Source organism: Protopterus annectens, chromosome 9.part0, assembly GCF_019279795.1.
Source record: "Protopterus annectens isolate FY-2018-M chromosome 9.part0, PAN1.0, whole genome shotgun sequence".
NCBI lineage: Eukaryota > Metazoa > Chordata > Ceratodontiformes > Protopteridae > Protopterus > Protopterus annectens.
In genome coordinates this window covers 1,841,623,362-1,841,639,752 of record NC_056743.1, presented here as the reverse complement: position 1 = coordinate 1,841,639,752, position 16,391 = coordinate 1,841,623,362, and the positions used below count along the sequence as shown (strand labels likewise).

The 16,391-nt window shown below is 44.0% G+C and overlaps 1 protein-coding gene across 1 annotated transcript in view; it reads left to right on the top strand.

Moving 5' to 3' along the window:
- Positions 1-16,391, top strand: part of STARD7 (StAR related lipid transfer domain containing 7) — a 396,226-nt gene that overhangs the window by 303,688 nt on the left and 76,147 nt on the right. Inside the window, exons 5-6 of the mRNA XM_044084698.1 lie at positions 15,858-15,940; positions 16,026-16,125. Of these exons, the coding sequence (XP_043940633.1) occupies positions 15,858-15,940; positions 16,026-16,125 (183 nt within the window). The remainder of the gene's footprint in view (positions 1-15,857; positions 15,941-16,025; positions 16,126-16,391) is intronic.

The following is a 16,391-nucleotide window of genomic DNA, read 5'->3' as shown; positions in this document are numbered from 1 at the left end:
TGACACATTTTTTGGCATTGAGCTTAAGGCCAGGGTTCTGACACCAGTCCTTGGTCTCAGTGAGGCCTTTCTGTAGGATGTCACCATCACTTGGGGAGTTAATAATAGATCCCAACTTGCAATCATCTGCGAACTTTGTCAGCCAGAGTCCCTTCATGTTGGCCTGGACTTCAGAGAAGTAGATACCAAACAGGAGAGGATCCAAGACCGAACCCTGTGGGATTCCACTCGTGACTGGTCGGCAGTCTGACTTGGAGTCGGCTACTGTCATACTGTGGGTTCTACCTGTGAGTCAGTTTGCAACCCACCTAGTGCTATAGGTGTTGATGCGTAGATTAGTGAGTTTTTCTATGATTCCTGAGTAGGGAATGGTGTCAAAGACCTTGGCCAAATCAAGGTAGGCTGTATGAACCACCTTGCCTTCAGCGACAGCTCTGGTGACTGACTCAAAGAAGTTGACCAAGTTGAGCAGGCATGATCTACCCTTCACAAAACCAAACTGTGTGGGATCCAGAGTTTGGAGATTCTCTATATCTTTGTTTATTAGGTCCATGATGATGTGTTCCATAGTTTTGCATGTCAGACTCATCAGGCTAATGGGGTGATAGTTCCCAGGGTCTGTAGTCGCTCCTTCTTTGTGAAGAGTGATGACTGTAGCAGTGTGCCACTCAGTAGGGACAAAGCCTGAGGTGAGGCTGTGATTGAATAGGGCACACAAGTAAGGTGCCAGTTCACTCTGTAGTTCATGTAGAACACAGCCAGGGATATTGTTAGGTCCCATAGAAGCTGTATTCTTGGTCTTGGACAGTGCTGTTTTAACCTGTGCAGCAGTAATACTGGGTGCCTTGCAGTCTACTGGTATTGTGACTGATATCTTGGGGGGGGGGGGGTAAAGTTGGCACTGAATCTGTCGGCCAGTATATTGGCAATATCTGTTGGCTCGGTATAGGAGGTACCATTGTGCAGTAGCTCAGAGCAAATCTGGGTATTGCTGTGGAGATTCCTTACATAACTATAGAAGGCCTTGTGGGTGTCTTTACTATCTGCTGCAATTCTGTTTTCATAGCTAGCTTTAGAGGATTTGATGAGGGATCTCAACTTTTTGTTGAGGCTGATAAGGGAGTTTTTCCAGTCTTGGGACTTCACCTTATTCCGCATCAGTTTCCCCTCCTGTTGTCGAGTTTGTTTGTGGCAGGGGACCACCAGATTGTCTTCCTTTTTTTGGAGGAGAGTGTCCTGGTTCTATTGGGTATGGCGAGATCCATGCATTTGTGTACGTGTTCGTACAGTGCATTGGTGTATGACTCGGCGGTCATGCAGCTGATCTCCATTTGCATAGGTGTCAGTGAAGTTAGCCACATCTGTGTTTAGGAGCCCAAAGTTAGCTTTGGAGAAGTTTTTCATGGTGGTTACCTTTGCAGGAGGTGGTGGGGTGGGAGGGATGTGGATTTCCAAGGTGATTAGTTTGTGGCCGGATCTAACCAGGGAGGAGTTGACTAGTGGTGTAGAGCAACGGTCGCACATGTTAGTAATGACCAGGTCAAGGATGTTGCTACCTCTAGTGTGGGTAAGAACGAGTTGGTCCAGGGCATTGAATTTAATGAATTCCTGGAAACGTTGGGCAACTGTATTGGTATACGAGTAGTTTTCCCAGTTAATGGAGCGGTAGTTGAAGTCGCCCAGTATGAGAGTGTTAGGTTGGACCTTAATATTCTCCAGGGTGCTTAGGAATGTGGAGTGTGAGTCCTGGGACATGGTTGGGGACTTATAGCAGGCTACGACCTAAATCGCTGTCTTACCCAATGTTAGCTGCACCTGAAGTATCTCATATGCATTATGTTGGGCTGCCAGCCTGGAGGTGTGTGCATCCTTTATGAATATGGAAACACCACCACCTTTGGAGCTTTGGTCCAAGTTCTGGGGCCAAAAGATGTGGAAGGAGTTATAGCCTGGTAGTGCAGGGGTGCTTTCTGCTGCCTTGAACCAGGTCTCTCTTACAGCACAAATGTCGATGTTCTCCATTTTAAGGAGTGCTTTGAGCAAGTGTATTTTCAGATTTAGACTTCTAGCGTTGAGCAGCATGACCCTCAGATTGCATTTGTTTGTAGCTGTTATGGTGCTAAATTGGTCTTTGGAACACCGCCTAATAAAGGCACTATAGGGGTAGCAAGAGCCTTGGCCAGTGTCTGGAAGCCCAGGGGTGACAGATGCAGGCCATCTCTGGCAAAGCATCGAGCTCTGTCAATCATGTCATCCCAGGCAGACAGATACTGGATCCCCTTAGAGTGACACCATTGAAATCAATCATTTTCTGCTTGTACTGTGGTATCATTCTGGGTGATGGTAGGATGCTGCTCAGGCCTAGGGTCATATCTGCTTGGGCTACATAATCCGAGAGCTCCTCCATGTCTCTTTTCATGTAGTTCAAGGAGGTACATCTCAGGTCATTTACACCCACATGTACAATGACAGAGTTGTATTTCTACCTGTTGTTAAGGGACCGGAGTACGTGCTTTATGTGGCGGATCCTAGCACCTGACTGTTACTTTCTCCTTATTCAGCCTAATGAATAGGACATTGGTGTGCCTCACTATCAAGTCACCTATGACTAGTGTGTTGGGCATGCTGATGTCCTTCAAGGATGCATCTGCAGTCCTTACAAATGGGTTGTCCTGTCGTCAGGCAGCCCTTCGGTCGGCCGGATTCCAAAGTCTGGGTCTGGCTTCGGCTGGTGTCGCACTTCACCCGACGTCATTGCTGCAGTTACTCGGGTATAAAGGCATCAGCCGACACCATTTTCCTCAGTCTTTCTTGCTGCGTGGCGCCCGAAGCAGAAGCTGTTCGCAAGTGCCGGTCGGTCAGAACCAGTGAGTACTACTACCGAAGACTTCTAAAAAGCTAAGTACCCCGTTGGGGACTCTTTCTTGCCTCAGCCGATGTCAGAAAAAGTGAATAACTGTTTAACTTGTGGGAAACAAATACCTCATAAAGATTTCCACTCTTACTGCTTACCTTGTTTAGGCCCAGACCACGACGTAGCAGCTTGTCTAGCCTGTGCTTCTTTTAACCGACGGACGCTTAGACGTCGGTCGGAATTTGCTGAGCAGTTTTTCGGCTCTGATTTTGCTTATATTATGCCGTCGGATCCTCCGACTTCACAAATATCCAAAAAACGCAAGGAAAAGGACAGACACTCGCGGTCCGCGGTTTCGGCCGAAACCGAGGTTAAGACAACCGCGAGTGTCTCGGTTTCGGCTGAAACCGAGCAAGCGGTTCTTCCTTCAGCCGAAAGCTTACCTTCTACCGAGGCCTCTTCCAACCTGGTGGAATCGGCTTCTGAAATCCAACCTGCAGTTGTGGTTTCTCAGGAATTATCTGACACTATTCCCTTGGATATTTCAACCCCTGCATGTGGAGCTGCTAGGCCTCCTGCAGCCATGTCCATTAAGGCCTTTGCCAGGGCTAAAGCAGCTAAAGCTACTAAATCTATGCCTGTTAAGACCCCCTCTCACAGGCCTAGCTCCAGTTCCCAAATGCTTAGTTTAGCAGAGGATCTCATTTCTTTAATCCGGGGATCCCAACCTCACCCAGACAGGGCCTCTCACCCACCTCTAGAGAAGAGGCCTAGAGCAGAGCCCCCTGAGCCAGTTTCCACAGATGATTCCTCTGATGATTCAGATAATACAGTCCCTCCAGAGGCTCCTTTTTCCCCTTATGAAGACTCTGATGCTGAAGAGTCCATCCCTTCTGCCTCTCCGCCTGAGGAATTTTCCTTTGGGGAAACCTTGCATGCTATGAGGGAACAATTTCAGTGGCAGAGCCAAGATTTTTCAGACTCCAGAAAAAGGCTTAGAACCTTTTTGCATTTACCACAACATAGGCCTTTAGCTATACCTCGATGCTTGTACTGCTCCTGATTCATTACCTCCGGCCCCTGCTAAGCCCGATAGGTTCTACAGGGTCCCGGACACACATCACCATTTATACAAGGCTCCTTTTGCAGATCCCGAGACTATCTCCCAGGGGCCTAAGGCTGTAGCATCTACCTCTGCCAAAAATCCCCTCCCCTCTGAAAGGGAATCCAGGTCCTTAGAGAGATGGGGTAAAAAAGTTTACACTTCTGCTACTCTGTCAGCTAGGGCCTTGAACTGTCAATTTCATATGATCCAGTATCAAGAATTTATGCTAGACCAGTTAACCAAAAAACTGTCCTCTGATGAACCTTTAGACAAGAAATATGTTCAGGAAATGGTACATAACATTCAGCAAGTTAGTAACCATTCTTTAAAATGCGGCTATGATGCACTGGAGGCTTCCTTTAGATCAGCCATGACTGGCACAGTTATCAGAAGGCATGCATGGTTAAAAGAGCAGGCCTTACCGGACCATGTCAAATCAAAACTATTAGATGCTCCCATGGACAAGATCAATTTGTTTGGTTCTCCTGCACAACAGGTACTGAAGAAGATGGAAGAGAAGGCAAAATCTGTACAAACAGTGAAAGATTTCTTACAGGTCCAACCTCCAAGGTTTAGCAGGAATTGGCCCTCCAAGCATTGCTCCTTTCCAGACTCCTCCAAAGCACAGAGAGGCAGGAATAGGCGTTCAAGAGGCAGAAGCCAATCCAGGGGTGCCTACAGGGGACGCCAGTGGCAGGGTAACAACCAGCGAGGCACAGACACAGCCACCACCACTACTACAGGACAATCACAGTGACTTGGCTCTGGCACCGCCTACCAGGGAACAACTAGAAGCACCCTTAGGCGGGAAGCTAGCTTTATTTTCAAAGAACTGGCTTTACATCACAAGAGACAAGTGGATTTTGCAGACAATAGACCAAGGTTACAGGTTTCATTTCCATACTCTACCAGGAAAGAGAGGAATGCCAAACCTACCTCCAAATCAAAAGGCAGAAGCTCTACAATAAGTAAATCAATTATTAAAGATGAGAGCTGTGGAAAAGGTACCACATATGGAGCAAGGAAAGGGCTTTTACTCCAGACTCTTCCTAGTACCAAGGAAAGAAGGCAAATGGAGACCTATTCTCGATCTGTCCGCTTTAAACACATTCCTCATTGTTCCAAAATTCAAAATGCTGACCCTACAGCAGCTTCTTCCCATGCTGGGCAAGGAGTCTTGGCTGGTAACTCTAGATCTCAAGGAGGCATACCTGCACGTCCCCATACGACCAAATTGCAGAAGATACCTCAGATTTATTGCAGGATCAGAGCATTATCAATTCTCAGCATTGCCCTTTGGCTTATCTACTGCGCCCAGAGTGTTCACGAAATGCCTGGCATCAGTAATCGCTCATTGCAGGCTTCAGGGATCCAAATCTACCCTTACCTGGACGACTGCCTGATACAAGCGGACAACAAAAACAAGCTAGCAGAAGACTTGAAAAGAGTCATTTACCTTCTACAAGCCCTGGGATATACAGTTAATATAAAAAAGTCAAGGCTGATACCATCCCAAAAGATAACCTTTTTGGGTGCGGAGCTGGACACATCCAAACAAATGGCATTCCTAACAGTAGAAAAACAGGAGCAACTCCCTCTCTACTTCTTGGCATTAACAAAACAAAACCATCTAACAGCAAGAAAAGTCCTACAAGCATTGGGCTTCATGGCATCCTGCATAATATTGGTCCCACATGCCAGACTGCATATGAGAAAGCTACAGTGGTACCTAAGGAATTTATGGTCTCAGCACAAGCACAGCCTAGAAACTCAAATTCCAATAATTCCATGCCTGAAGCAAGAATTCCAATGGTGGGCTCAGGCCTGTCAATCAAACGAAGGATTGCCCTTCCACAGCACTCAACCAAGCCAAACCATCACAACGGACGCCTCAGACCTCGGTTGGGGGGCCCACATGATGGACAAATGCATACAGGGTTTATGGACTCAAGAGCAGCTGCACCTACACATAAACCTAAAGGAAATGCTGGCAGTAAAACTGGCAATTCAGACTTTCAAACCATTTCTTGACAAGGCCAATTGATGATAAGGACAGACAACACCACAGTTATGTGGTACATCAACAAGCAGGGAGGCACACATTCGTACCCTCTATGCCGGATGGCCCTGGGCCTCTGGAATGTGGCCCTGAGTTACAACATTCAGTTACAAGCAATCTTTGTACCAGGAAAAGAAAACACTCTAGCAGACATATTAAGCAGGACTACCATGGATGCCCACGAATGGATGCTGCATCCGGACATCTTCAAAACCATTACAAGAAAATGGGGTCTCCCAGAAATAGACTTATTTGCATCCCTACTCAATCACCAATTAAAGAAATTCTGCACCAGGACGTACCACCCACTGGCATGGAAGGTGGACTCCTTATCCTTCAGTTGGAAAAATCTGTCAGCATATGCATTCCCACCACTTCCTTTGATGCACAAGGTGCTATTGAAGATCAAAGAGGAACGTCCAAGGATCATTCTGATAGCTCCAGATTGGCCAAGGCAACATTGGTACCCATTACTGAGGAGCATGTCTCGGGAACAGATATGGCCCTTGCCCTAGTTCCCTTGCTGTTAACTCAGAACAATTACAACACCCTGCATCCAAACCTGAAAACTCTGCAGCTGACTGCCTGGAACATTGCATAAGACAAATTAATCCAAATTTATCCCAAAGGGTTAAGGACATTATCTTGGAAGCTCGCAGACCTTCAACAAGGAAAACCTATTCAGCAAAATGGAAAAGATATCTCATTTGGAGTACTGCTAAAGGGGAAGATGTGTCACTGGTAAACATAGCCAACATCCTGGAATACTTGACAGAGCTATTCCACAAAGGCCTGTCCTACTCTTCCATTAAAATTCATGCCTCAGCTATTTCAGCAGAATACGACTTGGATCCTCCAGTTTTCTCACATCCTCTGCTCAGGCAGTTTCTGAGAGGAATTAAAAATGTAAAACCTCCTAGGAAGCCACCATTACCTGCATGGGACTTGAACTTTGTGCTAGAAAAATTGACACTACCTCCTTTCGAACCAGCAGCAACAGCAGAATTGCAATACTTATCGTGGAAAACTGCTTTCCTGCTGGCAATCACTTCAGCAAGAAGGGTTTCTGAGCTACAGGCATTAATGGCAGTACAACCCTTTCTGATCTTCCATCAAGATATAGAGTGTCCATGAGAACAAATCCTACTTTTATGCCTAAGGTGGTCTCCAGAGTATCTTTAAATCAGGCTATCCACCTACCTACATTCTTCCCCAATCCACAGAACAGGGGAGAAAGACTGTTGCATACCTTGGATGTACACAGACAATTACGCTACTACCTGGACAGGACCAAGAGCAATAGAAAAACTGACCAGCTACTGGTAGCATATGCAGCAGGAATGGAAGGGAAAGCAATTTCAAAACAGACAATATCTAAGTGGATAGGAAATTGCATTCGATTTTGTTACTCCTACCATGGAAAGAAAACTCCAGAAAACATCAGGCCTCACTCTACAAGAGCTACAGCCACTACCACAGCTTTTCTACGGGGAGTGGCTACCAAAGACATTTTAGAGGCTGCTACTTGGAGCTCCGTGCATACATTTGCCAAGCATTATAATTTACCTTTATACTCTAGATCCCGAGCAGGTTTTGCCACTGCTGTTTTGCAAGGGATCTTAACTACACCATAATTCTATCTTTCCTCCTCCCCCAGTTTGGCTATGGTATTCTACCCATTTGTAAGGACTGCAGATGCATCCTTGAAGGACATAGTACAGTTTTGTACCTACCATAAATGTAGATGTCCGATAGGAATGCATCTGCAGTCAGGATTACCCACCCTCCTTCCCCTCTGTGGTACTCCTAGGGTATTTGCCCCTCTTATAGCTGGCTGGGGGAATCTATTATGGTGCATTTGTTTGTATATATGTACATACATGCTTATTTTTTGTTTGCTCTCTAATATTTTGAACCATTGGCATTTATCAAAATTTAGCCTTCCTAGAGGGCACCTGGCATCTGGGGCAAGAAACACTGAGGAAAATGGCGTCGGCTGATGCCTTTATACCCGAGTAACTGCAGCAATGACGTCGGGTGAAGTGCGACACCAGCCGAAGCCAGACCCAGACTTTGGAATCCGGCCGACCGAAGGGCTGCCTGACGACAGGACAACCCATTTGTAAGGACTGCAGATGCATTCCTATCGGACATCTACATTTATGGTAGGTACAAAACTGTACTTTTTGCCTTAGGGGCTTTGGTTGAGTGGCACACTGTTTAGGAGAGTTATGTGTCTTGTGATTATTGTTGTGTTGTGGTGGTCGAGTGCGTTTTTACCTTGGAGGTGTATGCTGTTTGGGTAGATTTTTATTGAGAACCTCCACGAAGGTGGGTTTGCGGTTTGTGTTTTTATGTAAAGGCAGTGCTGGTGTGTGTTTTGGAGGGGCTATGTGTTCCATGTGGTGAGGTGCAAGTGTTGAACCTTCTCCTCTTGACCAGCTGTTCCGATCTTGGCTGGAGAGTGTGTGGCTTCCAGTTTGGATATATAAATGCATCTCTCAAGTCTGAGTGTTGTGAGGTAAGAGGAGGGGGGTTGTCAGTGTACATGAGGCAGTTGGTACATTGCCTCAGGATGCCCAAGTTCACCAGGTTAATAGGAGAAAGCACAGGGAACTGACCTTTAGACATGCCTGGAGGGATGGGCATTAATAATAAGTACTGGAGCTGTTTCCTTGTAGAACATTTAGTGCTGGTAGCACTTTTATATAAATGAAAATAAACCATAGTGACACAATCCCAGTTGCAAACATTATACATTCCAAACTGTGCCGACACAACTGTAGCTGCAAAATAATATACATCACTTTTAACATATCCAGTCATTGTTAGTCAACCATTACATGGCTCATTCAGATCCTGCCTTCTTTTAGACCTCGTTCCTGCTCTGCATGTATTGATCCCCTATGTCCCATTTTTTCTGTGTAATTTTTTCCTACCCTTTTCTAAAGATCCCAGTTCCAGTTTTGTTCTCTCTGTTAACTGTCTTCGCTGCTTCTAGTAGAGTTGGTTAGGACTTTGATTTCCATTTTCTAGTAATTGCTTTTTGGCAGCCATCATAATTAGACTTGGCAAGGCCTTACTATGTCTAAGCAATTCTGATTCTGTATCGTAATCTGGTGTCTGTGATATGACCCCTGATGAGGATGCCAGAGACCCTAGACCTGAGGGAACCGAAGGAAGCTCCTCACCACCTGTCTGAGGCATCCAAAAAAAGTTCCTGATGTGGGACTGGAGGTTGAAAAGGAAGTCCTGCGTTGAGAGAAAGCTGATGAATCCACCACTGAAGTTAGAGTTTGAGTTATGAAAGAACTAGGAAATCTAGTGGATGACAGTATTGAAGTCACCCTTACTTGAGGAACCATTGTAGGTTTCTCTTATGGAGTCTGGTTTGAGGCAGCATAGGAATAGTGGAGGACATGGATCCTAGAACCCTGGAAGAAGAGAGTGAAAAAAGCTGGTCAAAGAAAGAGCCTTGAATGGGGGCAGGAATGCCAATATAGGAATGGTCTGTATCCTGCAACCAAGAAAAACATTATCTTGAGAAGGAACCAGGACTTATTTCTGAAAGGTTATGGTGAATCTCAGGCTATGTAACAGACAAATTGTAAAATGGAGGTGCTGAAGCACGACCTCAGAGGATGAAACCTGAATGAATAGGTCAGCTAAATAAGGAAATATCTGAGCCTTTCTCATCCTGCAAAAGGCAATAATAGGAGCAAGGCATTTGGTGAATACCCATGGGTCAGTAGAAATACCAAATGGTAAAGAGAACTGTAAATGCAAGTAAGAAACAGAAACATAAAAACTTCCTGAAAACTGAAATGGGAATATGAAGAGATGCATCCTTCTGGTCCAGGGATATTAGAAGACCTGGGGAAGGGGACTTTGAGTAACAGCTTAAATGTTTATCGTGTTACCCTGCTGCAGTCATCACACTTGGGTTATCCTGCTGTCAGGCGGTCCCGCAGGCAGCCCGAATTCCAAAATCTTGGTCCGGCGTCGGTTGCTGTCGCTTCTTCCCTGACGTCAGTGCGCTAGGGGTATATGAGAGGCATCCAACGCCATTTTCTTCAGTCTTTCTTGCTGCGCGGTGCCCGAAGCAGAAGCAGTTTGCAAGTGCCGGTCGGCCGACACATGAGATTTTCGAATAGAGTTTCAGTCCGAAGTCTTCAAAGCTAAGTACCCCGTTGGGGAACCTTTTCTTGTCTCATTCCCTGCCTTCAACAGGAGTTTCTGTGGTGGTCACAGGCATGTCACCTCAACAAGGGTCAGCCTTTCACCTTACCCCTAGCCAGGCAAACTATGACAACAGATGCATCGGACTATGCTTGGGGGGCACACATGGCAGGACGGTGCATTCAAAGCATATGGACTGCAGATCAAAGGAATCTGCGCATCAATCAAAAAGAAATGCTAGCTGTACAAAATGCTCTGACAGCCTTCAAGGACCTCTTACATCCAGGACAGCTTATCATAAGGACAGACAACACCACAGTAATGTGGTACATAAACAAGCAAGGGGGTACACACTCCTACCCTCTATGCAGGCAAGCAATGACCTTGTGGAACACAGTACTGGCTTACCAAGTTCAATTACAAGCTCAATTCCTGCCAGGAAAAAACACATTGGCAGACGACCTAAGCAGAAACATCATGGATCCCCATGAGTGGAAACTGGATTCACAAGTATTTGCAATGATAACTCAAAAATGGGGGCTCCCAGACATAGACCCGTTTGCCAGTCCCCAAAACTATCAACTAACAAAATTTTGCACAAGGACATTTCACCATCAAGCTTGGAAAGTGGACGCACTCTCATTCAGTTGGAAAATGCTGACAGTATATGCCTTTCCTCCATTACCCCTTCTCACAAAGGTGCTGCTGAAAGTCAGGATGGAGAGACCCCAAATGATACTCATTGCCCCAGACTGGCCACGCCAGCACTGGTATCCACTATTAAGGAATATGGCCCAGGGCCCACCATGGATTCTACCACAAATTACCCATCTGCTCACACAGCAAGACAATCAGATTCTACACAGCCAGCTCAAAACCTTAAACTTGGCTGCATGGTAAATCACCTAAGCAACCAGCCAGCTCCTCTCTCACAAGCTGTTATGGATGTTATTCTGGAGGCCAGGAGGCCCAGCACCAGGAAAGCCTACTCAGACAAATGCAAAAGGTTTTGCGCCTGGAATCAAGCTAAAGGTCAAAATACCCTTCAGCCTGACATACCTCAGATTCTGCAATATTTAACTGAGATATTACACAAAAGGCTTTCTTTTTCATCTATTAAAATCCACGCCTCTGCTATTTCAGCTCACTACAACACGGATCCTCCCTTATTTTCACATCCACTCCTTAGGCAGTTTCACAGAGGGGCCAAAAGCATTAGGCCTCCCAGGAGAGCACCAACACCTACTTGGGACCTCAACTTTGTTCTGGAAAAACTTACGCTACCTCCTTTTGAGCCAGCTTTCTCATTTCTCAGCTGACTTAAAGTTTATATCATGGAAGACTGCCCTGCTGCTAGCAATTACTTCAGCGAGAAGAGTTTCAGAGCTTCAGGCACTAATGGCAGTAGAGCCTTTCCTCATTTTTCATAAAGACAGAGTTTATCTACAAACTAACCCCTCCTTTATGCCTAAGGTGGTATCCAGTGTGGCTCTAAATCAAACCATCCGTTTACCCACCTTCTTTCCAAATCCACAGAACAAAGGAGAAAGACTCCTACATCCCTTGGACATTCACAGGCAGCTACGTTACTATTACTACTTGGATAAAACTAAGGTTTTCAGAAATTCTGACCAGCTTTTTGTCTCCTATGCTACAGTATCACAAGGAAAGGCTATCTCAAAACAGACCATTTCCAAATGGATAGGACATTGCATACGTTTTTGGTACACCCACCATGGAAAACCAGTTCCTGCTAGCGTAAGGCCTCACTCTACCAGGGCAGCAGCTACATCTACAGCCTTCCTCAGGGGGGTGCCAACCAAGGATATTCTGGAAGCTGCAACTTGGAGTTCAGTACGCACCTTCACCAAACATTACCACTTTACTCTAAGACTAGAGCTGGCTTCGCCACTGCAGTTTTGCAGGGCCTCCTAGCTTCCTCTAACCCTGTTTGACTCCACCTCCCATCCTCAGCTTTGGGATTCTACCCAAGTGTGATGACTGCAGCAGGTTAACACAATGAACATAGTACAGTTTTGTACCTACCATAAATGTAGATGTTCGAGTGTATACCCTGCTGCAGTCCAGGTTACCCTCCCTCCATCCCCTCTGACCTAACTAAGACCTTTCTATACCTTAAAATCTGTTACAACCTTTGCGGTGTATTTGCTTATAGCTGGAGGGATTTTTTGTTTATGCTACTCTTTTTATTATTGGTACTATCTACTGACCACCATTTGTGGGGGGGGGGCACCTGACATCTGGGGCAAGAAAAACTGAAGAAAATGGCATCGGATGCCTCTCATATACTCCTGGCGCACTGACGTCAGGGAAAAAGCTACAGCAACCGACGCCAGACCAAGACTTTGGAATTCGGGCCGACTGCGGGACGGCAGGATAACCCAAGTGTGATGACTGCAGCAGGGTATACACTCTAACATCTACATTTATGGTAGGTACAAAACTATACTTTCTGGCTCTCCCAGTATGAAAACAGACACTTAGCAGAGAAAGCCATGGAACTGGATTTTTGAGTAAAGGTCCGTAATTAACTAGTACGTGCACTGCCTGGATGTCAGGAAAAAATAAATACAGAGGACCTGAAGGAAAACCAGCTACAAAGGTGATGAAAAACACTGACTGGGAAAAGTATTGTAGCTGTTCGACAAAAACAAGTGCAAGCTCCAGACATGACTTCCAGTAACATTGAAAGTGTAAAGCAGTTGCATACAGATCTGACTAAAATAAATGAAACACCGATGGAGTATATAAACTAACAATAAAAGGCTGCTGTAATAATGAGACTGCTCAAGAAGAGGTATTTCAAAAAATAATAGAATTAGAGGACAGTGCAGGTTGAGAAAAACCTGAAATTTTCTGCTGTACCTGAGAAGCTGGAAGGAAAAGACTGTATTAATTTCATGAAAGCACAAATAAGCAACTGGACTGGTATTCCACAACAGGAATTATTAATTGAAAGGGCACATTTTGTGTATGCTCCAAACTTGGCTATGAGAAAACAACTTGCACCTTTAATACTAAAAATGCAATCTTAATAACAGAAGGAGTTAAGTCTGACAAAACTGTGACAGAAGGACAAAATAAGTGGGAGACAGTAGAGTGTTTGTGGAGAATGACTGTTCATTGTATACCAGGCAGAAGAAGAATAAATGTATTCCATTATATAGGGAATGTCAAGAAGCAGGCATAGGTTCATAGGTTGGTACTAGGCTATCGGCCCTAGGGCCTATACAAGCCTAGCCATAGCAATTCCCTGGCTATTTCTTCCCACACTGTTTACTTCCCTGGACCCCTGTTTAGCAGGGAGACTGACGTGATCCCTGGGGTGAGATTCAAACTGCTGTACCCAGCCATCTTCAAAATAGTTTTCCCTGGAAGAACAAAAACATTTTTTGATGCAGTCCATGCTAAGGAAGAATTGCAAAAGTTTGTCCAACAAAAAGTGAGCTGTGAAACTGAAGGAGATTTTGCTACTTGTTCTTCTGGTAATAAAGACTCCAGAGAGACTGTGCTAGTGAACAGTGAAACCTTTACCAGTGGTTCAGTGAAAAATGCATGAGAGGGGGAAAAAGCACAGGTGTTGACCAGAAGAATTGAGAGTGCACTGCAGATGAAACAGAGACAGGGTTTGGGAGATGGAGATGAACAGGAATAGAACAAGAAAATCTGTAAATATTGGATTTTCCTGGACTTTGTTAAACTTGTAGCAGACTCTAAAGCATATGCTCTACTTCATGTCATTAATGTTCAGAAAAAATACTCTGGGAAAGCATTAACTGTATGTAAAACAAATTTTTTCTTAATATTACTTAAGTGGTGCATGACTTTCTCTGCATGTTATAAAGTTTTTCAGTTATTTTAAGTGCAGTTGGGATACTAATGTAAATAGATGCTTCTGTTTATTCTTTTTTTTTCCTCCCTTACCTCTTTCTCCTTGTTCATTTTAAGAAATGCAGGCACTGCAGTGCAAGAAAAAAAAAGGGATCTGCTTAAAACAGCATGACAAAAGAAACAGTGTGTTTTTTCTCATCCTTTCTTAGGAGAATGACAGTGTTAAGTTCATTATCTTTATACAGTAACAAGTTTTAACAGAAAGCAAGTAAATGAAAAAGAATACTGAATATTATAAGTTTTTTTTTAGTAAACAGTCCTGTATCTGGTTCTCGTGTCACTAACAGACAATCTGATAAAGAGAAATGGCTTGGAGAAAATGTTTTCTGAAAGTACTCAAGTGTTTTCCTAGCTGGGAGAGCTATGAAGAGAAGGCAAAATCAGATGGCACTTAGTAGAATCAAAGGCTCTATCATGCGTCTTCGCATGGATAATCTTTTTCTATTTAGCTCGAGTCTGTGTGTGTATACTGGCTGTCACTTTGAAACTTTTGTTTCTATTAAAGGGGTAAAACTTCAGTATTTGAAGATGTGCATAGTTTTGTGTTATTAAATTTGGTTTTAGGGGGTATTTGTGTGTGTGTGTGTGTGTGTGTGTGTGTGTGTGTGTGTATTTTTATTTGAAGGTTTTCAGTAAAACAAAAAGTTCTGCAAGATGTGACATAGCCTCAAATGAAGATGACAAGCAACAACTATATAAAAGATTAACCTGCCAAACAGTGCATGCATGTAACACAAAAGCTGGAACTAGACAGTTAACAAAAACACCGTTATGCATAAAATGTGGGAATAATAATCCCTCAAGAATATGACTCTCTTTATAATGTCTTTAAACGTTAATGGTCCAACAGATAAATACAAAAAAGAGTCATGAACTGTATTAAAAAATGTAGAGTGCAGATAGTTATGCTACAGGAGACACACTTGAAAGAAATGAACATGTGAATTTGATAGGTTTTCAGAATGGTTATTCAGCGGAATACCTGGGGAAAAAGAAGACAGGAGTACTTATATTGGTTGGAAGTTCCAGATAGTCGGTCTTCCTGTATGTCAGGATTTTCGTCTCTGTCTTTTGGGGTTTGGGTAAGTGGGATTTCAGGTTTCTAAAGGGGACACACACACACACACACACACACACACACACACACACACACACACACACACACACACACACACGTGTATGTTATATATAGAAGCTTAAAGTTTGTCAAACTACACCTCTTTAGAACAAAACCATTGAAATATCTGGGAAATGAGCATCAGTGGATTTCCCCCAGACCCATATTAATGCGCCTTTCTTAGGCTTTTAAACCTAGGTAACGAGTGATAGTAGACTTGCTTCTTCCTTCGCAGGACCTACATTAATGCTAGTTTCCTAGGTTCACCGGGATCAACATTTTTGGTTTGTTTAGTTGCGACTGTTAACTCATTGAGACCACGTACATACGTGTGCCCACACGCGCATACAGACACAGACTAGCATCCTGATGATTTTCTGTTTTGTTTCCTTTTTATGTCTCTGTGTTGTATATTTTTTGTTCTATGCCTTACAACATAAAAAAATATTTGTTTTGGTGAAGGACCCTAAACTACTTAAGGATACAGTGCTTCTTTTGTCTTATACATTTACATTTTTGTTTGTTAATGTCACCATAGTAGTATTATAAGGAGTGTGCTGCATTGCTGCTTTGGAATATAAGTTCGTAATTTGAAGTTTTGTCTGTTAAGATAAGTGTTTTTTGTTTTTAGTATCCAATGTTCTCCCGTGACTACGTGTATGTTAGAAGATACTATGTGGATCAAGAAAACAATGTCATGGTGTTGGTGTCACGGTTAGTAGTTTTGTCAGCTGACTACTTGTTTTGGCTTCAAGTCTGGTTTGAGTCCACTTTTGATGTGTTTTATTTCAACTTACAGAGCAGTAGAGCACCCAAAAGTGCCAGAGTCGTCAGAGTTTGTGAGGGTGAGGACTTATCAGTCCCAGATGGTCATCAGGCCCCACTCGTCTTTTGATGAGGTGAGATCTCTAGTGTGCTATATCAGTGTGTGCAGTTCTTTTAATTCTCAGAATCTCACTCCGTGATTTGTTTCTTGGTGGGTATACAATTTATGCAGACTTATTTTTGAGTTTGGATATCTTGTTCTTGACATCTGTTTTATGAAATTGACAGAAAACTCCTGTCATAAAAGGGCTAAGCCCTTGTCAGTTTGACTGGACAGTCTGCCTGTTGCATGAGTAAAGTTAGATTGAAACCAATGGCAGCTCTTTTTCTGCAGAAATGG